We start from the raw sequence: 20,123 nt of genomic DNA, 5'->3' as shown, positions 1-20,123 counted from the left end.
TGAACTGTTGCATTTTGCATTCTACTCTATTCTATTGTATTGTTTGATTCTTTATTCAATTCTATTCGATATCCACTGTGTTTATAATGACATCAGTTTGAGAACTTAGTGATACAGGAATCATTTTACACTAGAATTCAGGCTTGAGGAAATTCTGCATCTGTTCTGTGTATTTAGCTTTGTGTTTTCATGTGTGTGTGTGTGTTTCCGTGTGCATGTGTTTAACCATCCTCTTACCCAAACCGAGGTGTGAGATGGTCTCTAGCTGTGTGTGGTTGGTGGCTTGTGCAATAGCTTCAGGAAGCTCCAGTGGGAAGGGCAGCACATCCCTATAGAACACACAAACATACACACACAAACACTCACCCACACTCGTTTTCTGCAAACTGCAGTATCAGATCTGCAGAAGAGTCTTGCCTCTCCTCTAACAAAATGTAACTCTGGTAGTTTTGTTTTTTACATTAAAAGCTTAATGTACTCTGAGGACTCACACAGCGCTGGGAGGCAAACATAAACTTCCAGAACGAGATGGTTTGGGAGTATTGGGTCAAATCTCTAAAGATGCTTTCCTCTCATCTTGTACAGAGACAAGGAAGAGTATTCTTAGGGCCTGATATACAGTATGCACATGAGTGTGTATGTGTGTATAGGTAAGTGCATGTGTATGGTACCTGCTGATGCAGTAGAAGGCCACTAGTCTGCACAGGTCGGGAAAGCTCAAGGCTGAACTCTCTAAAGCGAAGGCTGCAGAGTAAAGGGGACATGTAAAACACATGTAAAGCACATACATAACAGAGCACATACAGCTAAAACCACATCGCAAATTACAATCAAGGGAACAAAGATTCAGTGACATGGTCAATAAACTTCATTGAAACTTCAAACGACATTGATTGTTAATCTAAAAAACATCAATGTATCTTAATTTTTGTTAATAATCTTTACATCCTGTCAAAATTTCATGATAAATGGATCAACAGAAATGCTCCAAAATGAATTGGAATTTCCGTTTACTTTCACTGAAAGTTAAGAAAGTTTTTCCTTCTCCTGTAAAGTCACCATTTTCGAGATACAAGGTTTTTGTGTGACACTGGTGAAATAGAAAAAGCCTCTTGCCTGGTAACTATAAAAGCATATTACAGAGATGAAACCTCTGAACCATTATTCAGTAACTGTGAAAGCCTTTTACGTTTGACAGACTGCTGGTGGTCTGCTGTGCACCTGTCTAACACATGATCAACACATTACTCATCACTTTCTCCTCAGAGCTCTAAGCATGATAGGCTCAGAGTGACTAACAAGTTTGGAGTGTATGCTTAAAGTGGACAAAAGAGGAGTGGAATGAATCACTGTATTATGTGTGTATGTAATATGTGAGTGCATAAAAGCTCCCATTTGTATTTAACTGGTGCAAAGCAAGGCCTGATGTATTTAGTACTGCAGCTCTGGGTCTGAGAACCCACTTTCATCAACAGCATGATGGTTTAACACAGACCAGAAGAGAAAGCACTATATTTTTTATCTGTATGGCTAATGCTCTTATTGCAAGGCATATACAGCACTGTAAAAATCAGGGATCACCCTTTATTTATGTAATATACAGTCCAAACGGCCTTTAGACACTCTTCATTTTTCAGGGCATATTTTCGAAGACAAAAAATTGGGATTTCTGACAACAGTCCAAGACCTGCCAGCCCAACAAAACCAAATCAAAAAGCATAAAAAGATAAAAAGTAAAAGAATTTGTAAAATTTGTAAAAAAAAAAAAAAAAATTGTAAAAAAAAAAATTGTCCATCCTCCCACCCTGAGAAGACAACACAACGTACAACGTTGTAGGTCTGAAAGGATGTGGAGCTGATCCACACTGTGAAAAACAAAGCTCTACTCTAAAAACCTAAGAGCTCCACCAAGAAGTCAAACTTTCGCCAATGCTCTTAGAGGTGCCTGGGACCCCGTTTACACTGGGTAAATTCATGTGATTAGTATCTGGATTGTATCCTGATTTTAGCCACATGCATTTACTCTTTGTAGTCAAATGAGTTTCCAGTGACTGAAATCTGATTGCTGTGTTGGGGCAAAATATGCAAATTCCCTCCTTGCTGATTATCATTACTGCCGTTTCTGTTGCACTGGGAGGGGTTTTGGTCATTGAATGCATCAAATGCATCTTGGAGAGATGTGAAAGTAAATCTTCTGAAAAGAATGGAAGCTGTAATGACGGTGGACTCGCTACATACTAATCATTTAGATATTATATTTAGAACGGCTGCTGAGGTGTCAGTATAATTGCCTGTTAAATATGTTTTCTGTTTTTATCATGAATAAAGAAAAAAGATTACCTTGTAAAAATGAATAACTCTTAAGTTTTAAGACGATTAAGTTCTAGACATTTAAGACCTAAAGATGTTCTTTTGTTGCTATAAAATTAATGACGGGTGGTCCTGGTGGTCTCAACTTTGCATAATATTACATGTTTGTAATTTTTTTTCTAAAAAAAAGAAAAAGTAATGCACACAGCCAACAAAGAGAGAGAGAGAGAAAGAGAGAGAGAGAGAGAAGGTTTATTAGGTCTTAATATCAACATTGTCCCCTCTTTGTTGCAGTAACAACTTCTACTCTTCTGGGAGCACAAGATGTTGGATTTGCTGTGAACACTCCTGTGAGGTCAGGTACTGATGTTGCATGTTTATATTCTGGATCACAAAAGCCACCGGGGGGCCTTACACACTTCTAGCTGATATTTATCATTAGGCATGGTAAATTTAGGCGGTCAATGTTTTCTACTGATATTATACAAGCTGAAGCTATGTGAGCAGAACTGAGCATCTGTGCCCGCAATGGAGGAGCCATATTCACCTACTGGCGTGTAATACACCTACACCTAGTGTGTGTGGATGTATTCTCATATGGATACTCTTATGTATACTCTTATGTATGTATAGGTGTGGGTATGTTACACTCACTGGAGTCTTCCTCACGGATGGGGTACTGTGTGACACTCAGACTGCTCTCCTGAACTCTTACACACAGCACCTTCCTCTGAGTGGATGCACACTTACACACCAGAAATGTCTGCAGACAGAAAAATATGATTACAATACATCACTCTTTTCCAGTGTTTTCCTCCAAATAACCGAAATTACCAAAATAGGGGAAACATGGACTCAAGAAACTGACTACTGGGTTATTTATGCATTAAATACTATGCAGTTACTGGATATTAAATTATAGTGCCTAGATCAAACATGTCCCCATGTACTCAGCTTAAAGACTACTCTATAGGTGACTACAGGTCTGTAAAATATGTCAAACACTCAAAACTAGCAGAAGTTCACATATTACGAGGGAAGTTCAAATACTTCTGGAAATACTTTAAATTAGCAGCTTCATAGTCATGTTAATGCTCCACTGACTGTAACACTGAGAATGGTGTCTCTATTATTGCCACTTTTGGCTGGAACGCTGCTACTGCACTATGGCACTATGGCTGTGTATGCTATGGCTCATGCTTCTTTACCTTTAGATGCCTCTACTGTATTTCTCAGCTAGCCTGTCAACAAATGCACTCATATAGCTGTCCATCATTAATGATGCAATTTGTATTTATTGCAGTGGTGTAAAAGTGAATTACACTCCCCAACTGTAGAGGGAGCCCCGGAGACAAAAAATACAAATTCTATTGTGTGATTGTATTGTATTCTATGGACTGTATGTATTAAACTCCAAAAGAGCAGATTGTTAAGGTGATGCTGGACTACTGCACCAAAATATCTGCATTTGACTCTGAATTGTACTGCATTGGAAGTCCTTTCCCTCTAACTCTAAACCAAATGGCTACAGTGCCACATTTCTTGTCACTACATCTACATCCATATTGACACAAATAAACTGGATACTGGCATTGGTCCACAATTCTCATATTTGAGCATTAAGGTGATTTACTGAGCTGCCTCACCCCAATTATTTCTCTCTGTAGGATACAGAGGGCGGAGTCTGGACTGATGGATAGCTGAAGCCAGATGGAGTGTGTGAGGAGGAGGCGGTCCAGGACACTCAGACTCTTCTGAAAAGAGTCATCCATCTGTAATACAGAGCAGAGGGGTTATAACATGCAGACACACACACACACACACACACACACACACACCAGACCCATTCATAGTTATAGTACAGCCCAGATCAAATGACCTGTTTTGTTGATTTTCTAAGTGTATTTAATAAGTGAACACAATTTCTATCATAAAATGTAATTTCCTTTCATACAAATTAATTAATAAATGTAATATATAAATAATATAATATAATAAATCTATATCCTTCATTCACTTTATTATTTCCCAACATGTTGAATTCATCAAATAAACAGCAACTGTGTATTAAAATGTGTCATATAATCTAAGTGTGTTCTCTGTAGAGGATTTGTACCCTTAGGAAATCAACAAATAAAGGCAATTAGATCAGAGGAGCCCAAACTTTTGCTTTCTATTCTGTACAGCTGCAAGAAAAAGTAAGAGAAGCCTGGATATCTGTACTGGGGCAGGCCTACCCTCTGGATCAGTCTTGTCCCACTGTAAAAGTCCTCAATTTTGCTGTGCTCCTTCTGACCACTTCGTTTTCCCCCTCCTTCCTGTCTTTTCTCTCTTATTCCCATGTACTGAGATGCCCCGTTCCGATTGTTCTGTCCCGATACTGCCAGACCTGGCTCTCCACTACCCTGCCGCCCGCTAGGATGCTGTCCTACTCTGGATTCTCACATTGATTGATTAATTCCTTTCTCCTGGATCCTCACATTGATTCCTCCTTGCCTTGCAAACTTACAGTTCTGACCTCAACCCTATTGACACAGAAGGACCAAAGAGGTCATTCTAGAAATACACTGATGAACTGAAGCTCATTTGCAGGAAGAAATGGCTCAAACATCCTCCCAAACTACCGGAAAAGACTGTCTTCTGTCTTTAATTTAAAAGCTACCACACATTTCCAGAGCATCCTTTGGCATTTAAGTCAACACTTCAGTGCTTCATGATCGTAGGGAACTGTCAGATTAATCTACAGAAAGTAAAACTACATGAATCAATGAATTTAACATGCTTAGGCTCCAACAAGGCTTTACTGGATCATGGTCGCGTTCCCAGATGAATAATATTAGACTTATAATTATACTTGAGGGGGAGTTTTAAGGTATTATTAGAACTCAGTTAAGATTTTCCCTTCGGAAAAAAAGAAAGAAAAAAACACTGTGAGCAGTCGGAAACGATCAGCTTGCCATGATGTCATATGGACAGACCGGTCACTGCAGTGTCACAGAGACACACTCTTGGCCATTCTCTCTCACTTAGGCCCACTCATGCAAACATACACATGCGCAACCACCGACGCCACCAAAACCGCATTACCAGGATGAATACCAAACAACCTCCAACACTTTGTCTTTACTGTCTCTCTGTCCATCTCTATCTCGCTCGCTCTTTCTCTCTCTCTCTCTCTCTCTCTCTTTCCGTCTGAGTATCAGCAGTGTGACACTGTGTGGGCTGCCTAGAGAGGGCTCGAGTGTAGCGGCAGATGGTTGCCATGGCAACAGATGCCTACACATGCTAACAGGCATTCCCACTCAGTCACAGACACCTACTCTACCAACACACGCACATATACACATGCATACACACAACTCCCTTTCTCTCTCACACATACACACACACGCACATACACACACGGCTCATCAAAAAGGCTGTAAAAACTTGGCAAAGTACAGAGGGTGGTTCTCTCTCTCTCTCTCTCTCTGTGTCTGGTTAGTTTCAGGAGAGTTCTTCTCATCATAACTCCTGCTCATCCCAATGCACTTCAGGTTATTTTTATAGATCGTGTTTTTTGAAGCCCACTCCGCTGTCACTTCCTCTGCCCGGCTTACATAAGACAACAGGAGGCACAACAATAAAGGAGGGGAGGGGGGCAGTGATGTCAGAAAGGTAACGACAGAAGCAGCAAAGGAAGATGAATTTTATTTTAGAGTCCACACACTCACTTCCTGAGCCGTTTTTACACTGACCTCTCTCTTACTCGCCAACGTCAGTGGGTCGGTTGGACTAGCTGGGAGCATGATACAGGTCAAACACTCACGCAAGAGGAGCGAGCGCTGAAAATCACGCCACCGCATGCAGTATTTAAGGAATGGTGGTTGGGTGCTGTGTAGTGGGTAACAGTGGTGCCGTCCATGTGGCAGACTGGAGTCAGTGTCCTCGGCCAGGCAAGAACACAGTGCTATACGAATATTAGTCCTCGAACAAGACATCTAACAGTAGACTCAGCTACCACTGTGCAAGACATGGTTGGTGTCTGATGGAGGCTAATGTGGCTAAGAAGTAATGGGCGCGAATATGCCCCATCAAATAACGTCATGCACATCGTTACTCACTTTAATTAAACTGGGCCAAGCAGTTAAGTCATCTCAAATAGACTTCATCAAGTCAATTCTGACACTGTGTAACACTTAACAAACTTAGCAAAAGTACAATTTATGCAACTACTGTTAGCTAATAACTATATTATACAACATGTACTATATGGACAAAAGTATTGGGACACTTGCCCATTCATTTGTTTTTTCTGAAATCAAGGGTTTTAAAAAAACTTTGCTTTTGCTTTTTTTTGAGTAACTGTCTGGACTGTCCAGGAAAGGGGTTTCTTCTAAATTTTTGAAGCAATGCTGGATTTGATTGAGGATTTGATTGCATTCAGCAACAAAAGTGTTAATGAGGTCAGGATTTTGGATGATCACCACCCCACCTCATCCCCAACTGGGTACCATCATTCCTGGGGGGGTTTATACCCCGCTAGCCCACACACATAACCCCAGAACTGTTACATCATTTGTTATATTTTCACCCCAAAAATGTACATACACCCAGCCCACCCGCAAAAGCCCTGCTAGGCCTAGTGAAAACAGGGGTAAAAGTGGTAAAACACAGTGGCCATATTGGAAAAGTATGGTGTTGTTGATACTCCAGAGTCGGCTAGCTATCGGAAATACGTTGCTTTGTAAACGTGGCCTTACCTGTGCCAGTGTCGCCAATCGGGGAGCTCATTAAGCAGAAGCGGGGAAATTAGGCAGATGCTAGGCTTAAAGTTAGCAGGGCTATAAATAGAGATTATGTTTACTGCTTTTTGAAATGGGATTAAGGTCTTTTATTTTACAGATAAATTGTCCCTGTGTGTGATTTCAGTTCTTTTTATCTATGTAATTTTCAGATTACTCTAAATAGCCTGGAAAATATTCATTTGACGCTACACAATGACTTGCCTAAAGCTGCCACCAGCACATTTATAAGAATTATTATGACCTGAAGTTATTTTTATGGCTCGTTTTACAAAAAAATCCTTACTGACTGAGTGCAGTCTGTAAAAATGACAGACATGGCGCATTCAGAGGGAAGTAAACTCACTGAAAAACTCTCCCCATGTACAACTAATCCCGTATGAATAGGGCTTTAGTCCCGTCCATAGGTGGTAGAAAATCATCTACAATGGCAGCTGCAGATATAAATAGCTATTTTAAATATTTTCAATATCAGCTACTTTTGTTTTCTTTGATCATATAACCTCTAGAAACTTACTCACAGTCCACTGCCCCCCGGAGGACACATGAACAAATCCAAAATGAAAAGGGTTTAAGCCATAAGTGCCAAACTAAAGAAGCAGCAGTTATACTTTCGTCCATTCGGTACAGATAACAGTATGTTGTAAAGTAAAGTGGGAATTACTCCATTAACAGTCCTGAATTCATTCAATACTGTCCTGCCCAGCAAAAGCAGAATGACCAATCTAATCAGCCTCTCTGGTAGATATAAAGTCTACAATGCAGCATTATATATATTGCTGATGTGCTTTTTACTTGACATTTAAGTGTCTTGTATATTAGTCAGATGGCAGCTTTTAATGTTGACAAATGTTTTGTGACCCCATGCCGACCCTCTAATGCATTGAGCCTGCCAGATATTCATTTAGAATGGCTGGTAAATAAATCACAACCCTATCCAAGCGTTCAATGCCCTCATATTCTTCATGCAAATTGTGTACATTTGTAAGCTCAGAAATCTATAACAGGGCCGTATCGCTCATTCAGACAGCTGGCCCGGGTGACTTTCCCACCTACAGACACACAAACACAAAACAACAAACCCAAAGAGATGGGCAAACAACGGCCGTACGCTAACAGCACACTAGCACACAGTACTAAAATAGTCCCTAAAATATATAATAATTGAGAAGCCATCAGGCAGAGGGAGCCTGTGATCTCAGCGTGGCCTACAGCTGCATAACATTACAGAGAGAGAAATGAAGAGAGAAAGAGTAGAAACCAAATAGTGTTGTCCATTTGAAGAGTAGAATCTCCTTATATAAAGACCTGAACAGTGAACAGCCTACACACTCCGTTACGCAATGCAGCAGCAGGAGTTAAAACTGAGAGCGAGGAAAAAGAGAGACGAAGAGAGAGAGAGAGAGAGAGTGAGAGAGAGGGAGGGAGAGAAAGAAAGGGAAACTGTTAAAGGTCTACAGAGGCCCAAAGTTAAAGCGACCATGCTATACATATTGCTTGTATTTAATTTGACTGTGGCGTTGGACCACTCAGGTCCACTTAGCTGCTTTGTGTGGGTTTCAGTACCAAACAGTCATAATTTTTCATTTTCACATGAACATTTTTAATGTCATCCCCCAAAATAAAAAGGCTGTTGCTAGGTTAATGCTCTGATTGGCTGCCTTGTGCCATGCCTCTTTCTAAAAGTAGTCTGGGCTAAAAGACTCCTTATAACTAGTGATGGAAAGTTTGAGTCATTCCTAAACTGATTCTTTTTAACTGTTTGCTTAAATGAACTGGAGGCCTGATTCAACCAATTTGGTTAGGTTTTGATTTGTGTCTCTGTTGCAGGGCTTTAGGAGGCTTTTTATATAAAGGTAGATGAGGTACTTGACAGTGCTCCAGTGGAAAGAATCAGTACATGATGATTCTCCATTCAAACAGATTCCAACAAACTGACTCCTTGAACCAGTTTAATGAAGTGGGTGAGATCTAGTGAACCGAATGTGTTTGAGACAGTCAAATCCTGGTTTAGTCACAAACCATGTATTATTATTAATGATAAAGCAACAGACAGTAACTGTGTAGACAGGATCAGACCATGGGTACTTCCATTCCATGTATTTGTCTAGATTTGACTAATATTAATAGCATTTTAAAAAACATAAACAAATTTGGCCAGGCAGAAAGTCAATTCTATTTCAAAATAGCCCTTACATTCTGACTAGTGTAGCTTCTGCAACATTTAAGGTGGAACAAAAAACTTGGGGATTAACTCCAGTCTCGTTGATGCAGCCATGCTTGTTTGCAGTGTCACAAATCAGCACATTCTGAATTTGAAGGCAAAAGGAAACATGTCCTTGTTGTTTTAGCGAATAACAAGGGAAATGTCACTGAAGTATATTGAGCACTAGGTTTAAATGAGCACACAGAGCTTAAAGGAGCGCATGGAGTCTCATTGAGCAAGTGTGAGGCTGGTATGACCGGTAACTTTACATTGATTAATACAGATTGTGATGGGCTGTGTTTCAGCAGTGTTGCAGAGACACGCTGCTGTGTGCTGGGGGAAACAGGTTAGATGAACTAGTGGAACTTTCATGTTCGAAGCCGAACACTCCAATCCCATGAGTGGGACTGTCCCAACCAGGGACCAGCCATGGCAAATCTCACTGTTGGGACCCCACTGCTACATATAGAGGTGATCAATATGGTGATATTTTAGTGAATCGTGATCAATTTTGTTACCATGATGCACAATGTGCTTTAAGAAGTATATCGTCGATATAGACAATACTTAATTAATACTGACCAACTGCACATTTTATTACAGAGTGTGTAATTAGTCCTGGATGAAATAGAAAATAAAACATTGAATAAAAATCAGTGTACTGTAGTCTGGGAGAGTATTTGCATAGCAATGTTTAAACTCTGCAGCTACAGGTATGCATGTTGTGTATCATGAAAATGTCTTTAAATATTGTGATATAATATTTAAGCTATGTTGGCCATAACTAGTTATGTAATGGTCATTTTAATAACAAAACACTGTCATTTACATTATATTTAAATGATTTAACATACAACGAAACATACACTCTGAACCATTAGTTAATTAATTCAACTGACTTAAGGAGTCGGTTAAAAAAACGATCAGTGTGAATCAAATATCTTATGACTTTAATTTGAGTGGGTGGAGCTTAGCTGTGGTAGGCTGAATAGGCTGATACATGTAAATTAACCTCTGCGTTTGTGACCTCAGAGAAACAGTGAAATCCAAACAGCTCATTTTTTGCAGCTACATTTCTATATGTGAATGGTACCGACTACAGAGTGAACCGTATGCTTTGAAACCGTACAGTATTTTCATACTGTTCAAATTCTTTTATTTTAAAAAAAAATGATACAAGCCCTTTAATGAAGAGGAAAAGCAGTGATCAGTCAGCCAGTGACAGCACCACGAGAGAGAGTCCCACCAGAGTCAACAGCTCTGCTAACATGTCTGCTAACAAGCATCAGGAGAGAGAGAGAGAGTGAGCGAGAGAGAGAGAGAGAGAGAGAGAGAGAGAGTGTGAGAGAGAGCGAGAGAAAGAGAGAGGGAGAGAAAAATGAGGGGGAGAGAGAGAGAGAGAGAAATTTGGAGGGAGTGTGACTTCTTCAGGCTAAAGTGAAGATTAGATAAAAGGCAAGTCACAGCAAAGAAGATCTCCTGAGACAGGACCAAGAGAGAGAGAGAGAGAGAGAGACATAGGGGATGGGAGGGAGGGTAGAAGGAGTGCTCATAAGAGGAAAAAAGAGCAGCAGTGGCTGTGACAGAATGAGGGGGCAGAGAGAGAGAGAGAGAGAGAGAGAGTGAGAGAGAGAGAGAGTGTAAGTAAGCACACAGCTCTTCACTGTGAAATTGTACATTAGGAAGGAAGGCAGTAGGGCATTGGCATGGTTGGCACCACAAGCGCACTCTAACTGCTAAACATCTGCCTACAGACCGATGTTACTCCACTGTGGGCAGTGAATGCGTTCTGCCCACTGACTTACACTGACATTTCTTTCTATGGCTTTGTTTATTTTGTTTATTTCTGAGGTGACGATGACCTTCTAAAGCCAGTGTGAAAGAATATCTCCCATAATGTAATAACGTTGTTTCCTGCCAATACAATCCACACTCATCACAAACCTTCACAGTAAAGAAGCTCAGACAGTTGAATGAGTCCCCCTCTCTCTCTCTCTCTCTCTCTCTCTCTCTCTCTCTCGTTCTCACTCCAGACTGCCAAACTAAACTGTCAAGAATTGGAGACTTCAAGAACTCCGGGTTCTACTGTGAGATGCTGAAATCTCTCAGCAGAAGGATGAGTGTGCTTGCATCTCCCTGGTGAGTAATGATGAGTTTGACTGAGCCACTGACTAAATGAGGGTCTGTGGAAAGGGAGGCATTGGGGTGTGCAATACACAGACTCAGCCCAGTTGGCAAAAACATCTCTCCCCACTCTGGCACATCCTTATAAAACGTGCTCTGCTGATAGACCAAAGGGCAAGCTGACCTGTCGAGCAGCATCACGATCTCTGCACGCTGGCCCAGTCACGCTAGCTCCCTGACGCCCAGATTTCATGGTAAAATTACATTCACTTCAGTGAAATCTGTCGCAATAATGAAGGTTTTAAAATAATAAAGTTTTTTACATGGCGGGCTGGTGACGGGTGCGTAGTTTCTGAAGTGTCCCATCCTGATGGTTGGTTTTACAAAGCGATTCTAACTCTAAAATATTGATACTAATTAGAGATGTAAAAGAACAAAGGATTGCATGGTTGTATTGTGTCGTTGTATGATGAGCAACCTAGCTTGAGGTAGGTGTGTCAGCCTCTGGGTCGTGTTCTCTTGTGGCTAGAGGCTAGAGGTTTTATCCTTGGGCAGACATGTATGAAGTACTAGAGACACAGACTTGAGTAAAAGTATAAGAGCTCTTTTAGAAAAGTGACTTGAGTAGAAGTAGAAAGGTTCTTTAAGCTCCATACTTAAGTGGAAGTACTAAAGTATTCAACATTGTTTGTACTTAAGTATTGCAAGCAGTTTATTTTAAAATGTACTACTTAAGTATCAAAAGTAATTACATATGTAGTTTTTATTGTATAGTGTTCATGTTGATTAGTACACATCATTGTTTATATTAGTTCTCAGACTTAATGACTGTCACAGTTCCTCTGGCTGTAGTAGGAGGACAGGACTGTGGAAGACAGAGTTCATGAACACAAGTCTTCAGTTAACTCTCTAAACAAACTCGCCCAAAAGAGAGAAAGTTGAACAGACCTGACTCAACCCGCCACATACAAGAGTTTCATCTGTAAAACCAGTGAGGAGAGCAGCGTAAACCCCTGAGCTTCACTCTCTATAAACTCAACTACAGCTGAAAGTTCTCAGGCCAGTCGGACACATACGAGTATCTGCAGGAGGTGAAGATGGAGGTGTTTCTTCTGGTGATTCTTCTTCTTCATCTGGAGATAAACTAACAGAGCTCCAGCTATAGTGTCCTCACTGCAGCAGCGGAGTGAGAGGAAGAACACCAGCATGCTCGCTCACGGCTCAATCCCCTGTTCTGCTCAATGTTGAGGCGGCTTCATCAAACCCGGTGACGGCCCCCCTCTAGCGCTCTGGTGGTGATAATGTGGGTTTGAAATGGTTTGGTTAAGCATTCTGGATAAGCTGCAGGAGCCTGATGGTGCGCAAAGGAAGACCAGCCAGAAAAGATTTGCTGGGATGTACAGCAGCTCTGTCTTGCTGGGGTTGAGTTTGAGGTGGTGAGCCACCATCCAAGAAGAGACGTCAGAGAGATGTGATGAGATGCGGTAGTGTGTTAACTTGTGGCTAGTGTGTTTAGGCTTGTGGGTAGTGTGTTAACTTGTGGCTAGTGTGTTTAGGCTTGTGGGTAGTGTGTTAACTTGTGGCTAGTGTTTAGGCTTGTGGGTAGTGTGTTAACTTGTGGCTAGAGTGTTTAACTTGTAGTTAGTTGCTAGCTTGCTAACAGCTTGTGAGTATTAACTAGATATGGACATTTTTATATCACAATATTAAAGACATTTATATTATATATTCATATATATTTTTTATATACCATATTTATCTCAATATTTTGTCATGTATACAAAATGCACCAACAGCTTACCATTTTTAAGAAACTGCTATCCAAATAATTGTTCCTTAAAATACACTCTTTATAATGAAGCATGCTGTTAATCAGTGTTCTTTAAGCACTGACAAGATTCACAATACACTCATTAAAGCATATTGAGTACCATGATAACAAAACAGCCTGGCCAACTCAAGTTGGTCAAGATGGTTGACCATCTTTGTTCTTGACCAGCTTAGGGTATGTTTGTGTTTGAGTTTGATGGTTTGGCTGGTCTACAAGTACAATGTTCAACCTGACCAAGCTAAACAGCCACAGCTCCTCATCGCTAGATAAGATTCTTAATGGCAATCTCTCCAAACTCACTCAGACTTTATTTAGTTTATTTAGTTACTAGAACCAACAATAGATTTTACAAAATGGAGGACAAAACATTCAATTCCAAATCTGATCACATGTAAGAGATAAATAAAATATTCCATTTATTTCCCTATGAATTTAATATATATACAGCCGAAAGCTGTAAATTTCAGATTTGGGTCACTTCAGCCCTGTAAAGTGCAGTGTAGCCTTTACTTGGCTAGACTACCATGTCACCCAAATATGTCTGTATTCTGCAGTCCACCCTTCCTTCTACATTCATAAATGTGTGCTGAACGGCAGCGTAGAGGAATGTAGGGCAGAGCAAAGTGCGTGCAGGAGAGTTCAAAATATAAAGACTGTCCTTAAAATGAGAAAGACAGTGGCAGGAACACGCATAACGATGGCGGAGGAAGGTCTGGAGGGTATTGTTGAAACTCTGGTGAACCACTGGAAATGATTTAGATTACAATATGGAGTGTGTGTGTGTGTGTGTGTGTGTGTGTGTGTTTGCGTGGGGGAAACTAAGGCTTTATCAGATTAAAGATCATTACGACTACATCCTGTATTACACCTAACACACTCCCTATCTCTCTTTTATGCACACATAAAAAATCTGGCTACTGATCAACCTTGTCAACCCTCCCGGACCCCCTCAGTGAGTGATTTTGAAGAGTGAGCGATTGGTAAGTGAAGTGCCTCTCGTCTTGTTCAAGAGCAGCGCGGGTGGTCAAAGTTGAACAATCCATGTGGATGGTAAAACTGCCTGGCCTGGAAGTGTGTGTGTGTGTGTGTGTAATATGTTGGATAGCCAGCTGTTTTATGACTCTTAAAGAGCATAAACTCATTTGAGCTGGAATTGCTCAGAGCTGCACTGAGGTACTGGAGAGAGCAGGTGAGTGATGGATGATGGATGATGGCAGGTGGCAGTTCGTGCAACACCAACTCTATCACCCACGGAAGGCCATGAACCATGGTTCAGAGGAGGCGTGGTGGCTATAACGGTAATGCACAATCCTTAAGGTAAAGGATATTATCAGTCCTGTCATGCAAAAATCTTGTATTTCCAAATTAGCAACTTTACAGGAGAAGGAAAAACCTTCTTAATCTGAGTGTTAATGGTTTTAATAATACTACTACTAATAATACTACTAATAATAATAGTGGTAGATAATTAAGAGTACATGGAAATCTTAATATAGTCATTAGGCAGGTAGCAGTGGCATGGGGTGAGGGTGCGGCCAGTCCGACACAGGTGACGGCGGGCCTGGTTGTCGGTCTGGTGGGTGGCAGCTGGTCTGACGCAGGTACAGGAGACCCCAGCGGTCAGTCTTTCAACAGGTCAGGCTGGATAAGGGGGCAGTCATTAACTCAGAGAAGGTAAAGAGATCAGAATTAGTTCTGAATGGATTTATGGAGAGCTGAGAATGTTGAGCAGTATCAGAGTGACTGGTGACTCCAGCAGGTCTGACTATAACAGCCTAATTATAAGGAGAGAGCCAGAAGGTAGCACAGACACGGGAGCACCCTGAAACACTGGCTCCCTGAAACACTGGCACCCTGAAAATCTGCTCCACCGTCCACAAACCTAAGAGATTGCGAGAAAACGGCGGAACGACAGCTCCAGCATCGCCGTATACAACAATTACCTGTGTCCTTAAACCCCTGCTCAGTTACGTCAAAAAGGAAAGAACTGCAAAAATGAAGATCCAAGGCTTTTTCACAACAACAATATGTTCCTTATGTGGAATAGCAACACTGTCTTATTTCAGTATGTTAGGTGTGTTCTCTGATGGCCTTCTGGCCTGGTGATTTCTTGGAATCAAATTTATTCTGTTTATTTATTTGTTTATCTTCATAGAATCATCATTTTTTTGTATTTAACCTATTCTTATTTTAACCAGATGGTTTTTTTTTCCTCATGTGTTTTGTTTTTTAGTTTGTTCAATTAAAATCTAATAGATGTTGCCAACATGAGAAACAAAGAGTATTCTAGGAGACCCAGATCACCGGTGTGTTTACGTAAAAAAAACAGCACGGCAGTATGAAGCAGACAGTAATACAGTAAAATGATTTACTGCAATGGCGTTCAGCGGAGCGATACAGTGTTTGTGGGGAAAAAAGTGCTGTTTAAAGGAAAAATTTAAAGTAAAAGTATAAATTAAATTTGAGCATTAAGAGAAACATACAGTCATCACCTAGTCCAACTTCAGTCAAGACTATCAACTGTAGTGACCATACATGACTAGTCCCTGATGTATTCCTCACCCATCACTATTTATTTATTTGTTTGTTTGTTTGTTTATTAATAAAAGGATGATTTTATTAGATGGATTACGATTAACAGTGGGTATATAAACCCCAAACGGACATCCATAAATACAGTGGTGTGCACATTTTTGGACATCCAGATGACACATTTTGTTGATTTCCTGTAAAAAATAAGTGAACAAATTCTCTTCAATTAATAAACTTAAATATTAATAAATTCTTAAATTTGGCCATTTTAGAGCCCACATTTTATTTGCTGAATTTAATGCACTGGGAAATAAAACATAGAATCTGAAATCTACCATGGCCTCTGTACATGCTACATTTGTATTGACTTATTAGTTTATTGATATATTTATTTATTTTATGAGATTGTTAGACTTATTTCAGGTTTATTTTTCTGAAATGAACAGTAATTGATCATTAAAATGTGCAGTAGTGTGTTCTCTTTACTTGATCTGCACCTACAACATAGGAGCAGTAAGCCTGATGCTGTTGACCAAATTATAACAGCATCACTTTCAGTCAATGGACTGCTGAACATTACAAGCAGGACCTTTAAAGCTGATCTGGAACAAACACTCTTCAATCAGTCGATACCATATGGAGGACATTTTTCTATTAATATGAGAAAAGACAAACGACATGATGTGACTTCAGCGACGTCCTCTCGTGGTCACCAAGGCAACAAGGTGGTCAGTAACATGACAATGACATCAGCATGCAAACAACATCGTCACTGACACAACGAACAGGTGTGAGTGTGTGTGCCATCCGTGAGTCAGTGGACAGTGAACATCGTTCAGCTCCATGTGTGAACAGGCACCAGAACGTGTGTGTGTGTGTGTGCTGTTTAAAAATGACAACAAGAACAAGAAACTGGAAAAAACAATGGCAGGAAGAGAGGAGAGAGAGAGAGAGAGAGAGAGAGAGAGAGAGAAGAGAGAGAGAGAGAGAGAGAGAGCGAGAGAGAGAGAGAGAGAGAGAGAGAGAAAGTGTGTGTTCTCTCCCATGAGGCCCTCACAGTCTTCACACTTCCACCCCCACAGGCAGAGCAGAGATGCTTGGCACTATTTTCCTTAAACTCCACCACCAAGACAACCAGCACTCGCTTACACTTACACACACACACTCTCTCTCACACACACACACAGGACTGGGTACCGTTTAAATGATGGAAAACCGCTTAGCTTAGCTTAGCTACAACAATTTTGTAAATTCAGACAAAAGATTATGATCAATATATTTCTGTGAATCAAGTTCAGAACCTTACCCTACAGCCTGATTGTTCACTGATGGTAATACAGTTAATTAGCATATAATTATTAACTGGTCTAGCTTCTAATATTACTTAATAGCATGGAACATCCAGTGCTTCTTTATGTATTTTTGCCAAAATACTGCCTAACCAGCACGTTGGCACCATCCAAGCTTTCATCCAGTTCATCCAGTTTCATTTGTTTGAACCCCATCGTTATTTGCAGAGTTCTGCACAGTGTGTGTGTGTGTGTGTGTGTGTGAGTGTTCTGTGTGGGTAATATGTTGATGTTCTGCAACATTATGTGCCTTAAAATACACTGCATATTAAAAGTATTTGCTCGCCTGCATTACGTCCCATTCTTAATCCATGTCGCTCCACCCTTTGCAGCTATACCCCTTGCACAGTCATGTAGGAACAGGAAGGGGCCATCCTCAAACTGTTCTCGCAAATCTCTTTCACTGGAACTAAGGGGCCGAACTCCTGAAACCCAACTCCTGAAAAACAACCCCACACCATAATCCCCACTCCACCAAACTTTACACTTGGCACAATGCGGTCAGACAAGTGCCATTCTCCCGGCAATCTCCAAACCCACTCTCGTCCATCGGGTAGCCAGACGGAGAAGCGTGATTCGTCACTCCAGAGAACACGTCTTCACTGCTCTAGAGCCCAGTGGCGGCATGCTTTACACCACTGCATCTGACACTTTGCGTTGCGCTTGGTGAACTTTGGAGGTCTGTAGCGATTGACCCTGGAGAAAGTTGTCAACCTCTATGCACCTCAGCATCCGCTGACGTGGCCGACCACTTCGTGGCTGAGTTGCTGTCGTTCCCAATCTCTTCCACTTTGTGGATAATACTACTGTGGAATATTTAGTAGCGAGGACTCTGGATAAGATCGTCAGCTAAATGTATTTTTCTGTTTTATAGGTTGCTGATGTTCGAGCAAATATTATAATTTAGACAGCCAATCACCAGCCTAGATGCTCACTGGCTCACTGACACCGAAAAAACGAATTATTTGCACAAAATTGAGATGTCAGTGCTACGTGTTTCCTTTATGAGCTACCTTACAATGCATTAAAACACATGCATTGCATGTGCAAACTGCAGGCTTTTGAGATACCGGTGCTGCAAAGCTCAATATACCAATAATTTCTGGTATCTGACGCTCTGATTCACAGTGACTTACATTTGAATCATGTTACACAGTTAGGAGAATGTAGAGTTAGGAGTCTTGCCCAAGAACTATTGGTGTAGTGTGGTGTACTTGCCCAGGAATCGAACCCTCATCTGCCACAAGGCAAGTGGTGTTGCTACCCACTATGCTACACCAACCTCATCGACAACACGAGCAGGACTGAGCTATCAAATGTTGGTACCCAGCCCTTCTCACCAAAGAACCAAACCACAGCCGAGCTCTGAAAAAAATCGAGTGTGGCAACTGAACACACGGCCATAGACACTCGATGAACACTGATGATGAGGAGAATGACCACCCTGCTCTTCATCACAGCTGCAAGCCCACTCACTCACTCACTCATTTCAGAGCAGGTAGGGTCAGTCTATAAAAAGCAAACCCACCTGAAGATCACTGTAAAAATAAAGAAGTGGTGCTTGCATCACACCCTGAGCCAGCAGCTTTAACCCCTTATATTCCAGACTTCCCAGACGTCCTTTCCTCCTTCCTCGCTTTACAGCTACCAAACACATTAGTTGTATAGTAATTGAAAATATGCTTCATATTAATAACTGTCCAATCAACCCAGAGGGTAAGGGTTTAGTTCAGTAAAGGCTACAAGGAGGGCAACAGATGGATAACAAGGGCACTCTGGAAGCTCTAGGAAAGTCATTTAGAGACGTATATGTCCTAGGCAGCTCAAGCTGGTTAAGCTGGTTGACCATCTTAGCTCTTGACCAGTCTAGGGTATGTTTTCATTTTGAGTTTGATGGTTTAGCTGGTCAACCATCTTGACCAAGGTGTATGATCAGCATGACAATCATAATCATGCTAATTGACCAGCATGACTATCCTGGCAAGGCTGGTCCACCAGTATCGGACCAGCTTGGCGACCAGCTTGGTCAAGCTGTTGATGCTGGTTCACAAAGATGACCAGCTTATCATCCACCTTGACCATAAAAGACCAGCATAGACCATCTGAAACCACCTAAGGGGACTAAGAGACTTCACATTAGTTATATCAAGCAGGACAATAATCATACCCATAACCATTACATAATGTGGTTATCATAATAATAGTTCCTTTGAGAGTCACACAAGAGAGCAGATGCTCTGTGGCAGAGAAGGAAGCTCAGGAACTTTACCTTTTCTTCTAGTTGTTAGTTCTGCGTGTGAAGTTCAGCATCAGCTTCGTCAGATTCAGCCACAGGGATCCTACACGGCTCATGGCTCATCGTTCCTCTGTTTTCTTTCTTAGACAGTGGGTTTCTGGAGATCCCGAGCCCCTCCGGATTCATCAGCTGCTCTGCTTCAGGAGCACACTCCCCGCCTCGCTCCTCACGCTCAGTTCAAAACGCACACCCAACTTTTCCCATGCTTCGGCAAGCGCATGCGCAGTGCGCTCAGCCAGACAAGCAGGCATGAAACGGAGATTTAACCCTCAAAGCCAACATATCAGCCTTCCTTTAGCTCAAGCCCCAAACTCAAACGAACATCTGCATTATTCTGTTTTTTCTGTTTATCACTTTCGACAGCAGTGCACTGTCTGATGAAGCGCTTTTGGAAGTGTGCAGAAATAAAGCCATACTTTGTTATTTATCTGAGCAGAAAAACGCCCACGTTGAGAAAGTGAGGTGTGTTCTTCAAGACCGCGCTGAGACAGTCCTCCATCGGTGCGTCACACCTCTCACCATGCGCTGCACTACTGCCTCGGACCGCTGGATGGCGCCAGAGGAGAGCTTAATGAGAGCAGCGAGCGTGCCTTCTCTTCAGTGGCTTTTCTTTAGCGGAGAAGATGTTAGAGTGTTAGGTGTTATAGCTATGGCAGGAGTTATGACTGTGACGGGGTTAGGACAGTGTGTT

At 41.4% G+C, this 20,123-nt stretch overlaps 1 protein-coding gene across 1 annotated transcript in view; it reads right to left on the bottom strand.

Moving 5' to 3' along the window:
- The window catches only part of rin1b (Ras and Rab interactor 1b), a 36,438-nt gene extending 16,606 nt beyond the window's left edge, over positions 1 to 19,832 (bottom strand). The window contains exons 1-5 of the mRNA XM_072687365.1: positions 19,406 to 19,832; positions 3,957 to 4,082; positions 2,965 to 3,073; positions 672 to 744; positions 238 to 329 (exon numbers count right to left, since the gene is read on the bottom strand). Coding sequence (XP_072543466.1) covers positions 238 to 329; positions 672 to 744; positions 2,965 to 3,073; positions 3,957 to 4,082 — 400 coding nt within the window. The 5' untranslated portion in view covers positions 19,406 to 19,832. The remainder of the gene's footprint in view (positions 1 to 237; positions 330 to 671; positions 745 to 2,964; positions 3,074 to 3,956; positions 4,083 to 19,405) is intronic.
- Between the last annotated feature and the right edge of the window lie 291 nt (positions 19,833 to 20,123).

The sequence above is a fragment of the Salminus brasiliensis genome, chromosome 9 (assembly GCF_030463535.1).
Source record: "Salminus brasiliensis chromosome 9, fSalBra1.hap2, whole genome shotgun sequence".
Classification (NCBI taxonomy): Eukaryota; Metazoa; Chordata; class Actinopteri; order Characiformes; family Bryconidae; genus Salminus; species Salminus brasiliensis.
This window is presented reverse-complemented; position numbering and strand designations above follow the sequence as displayed.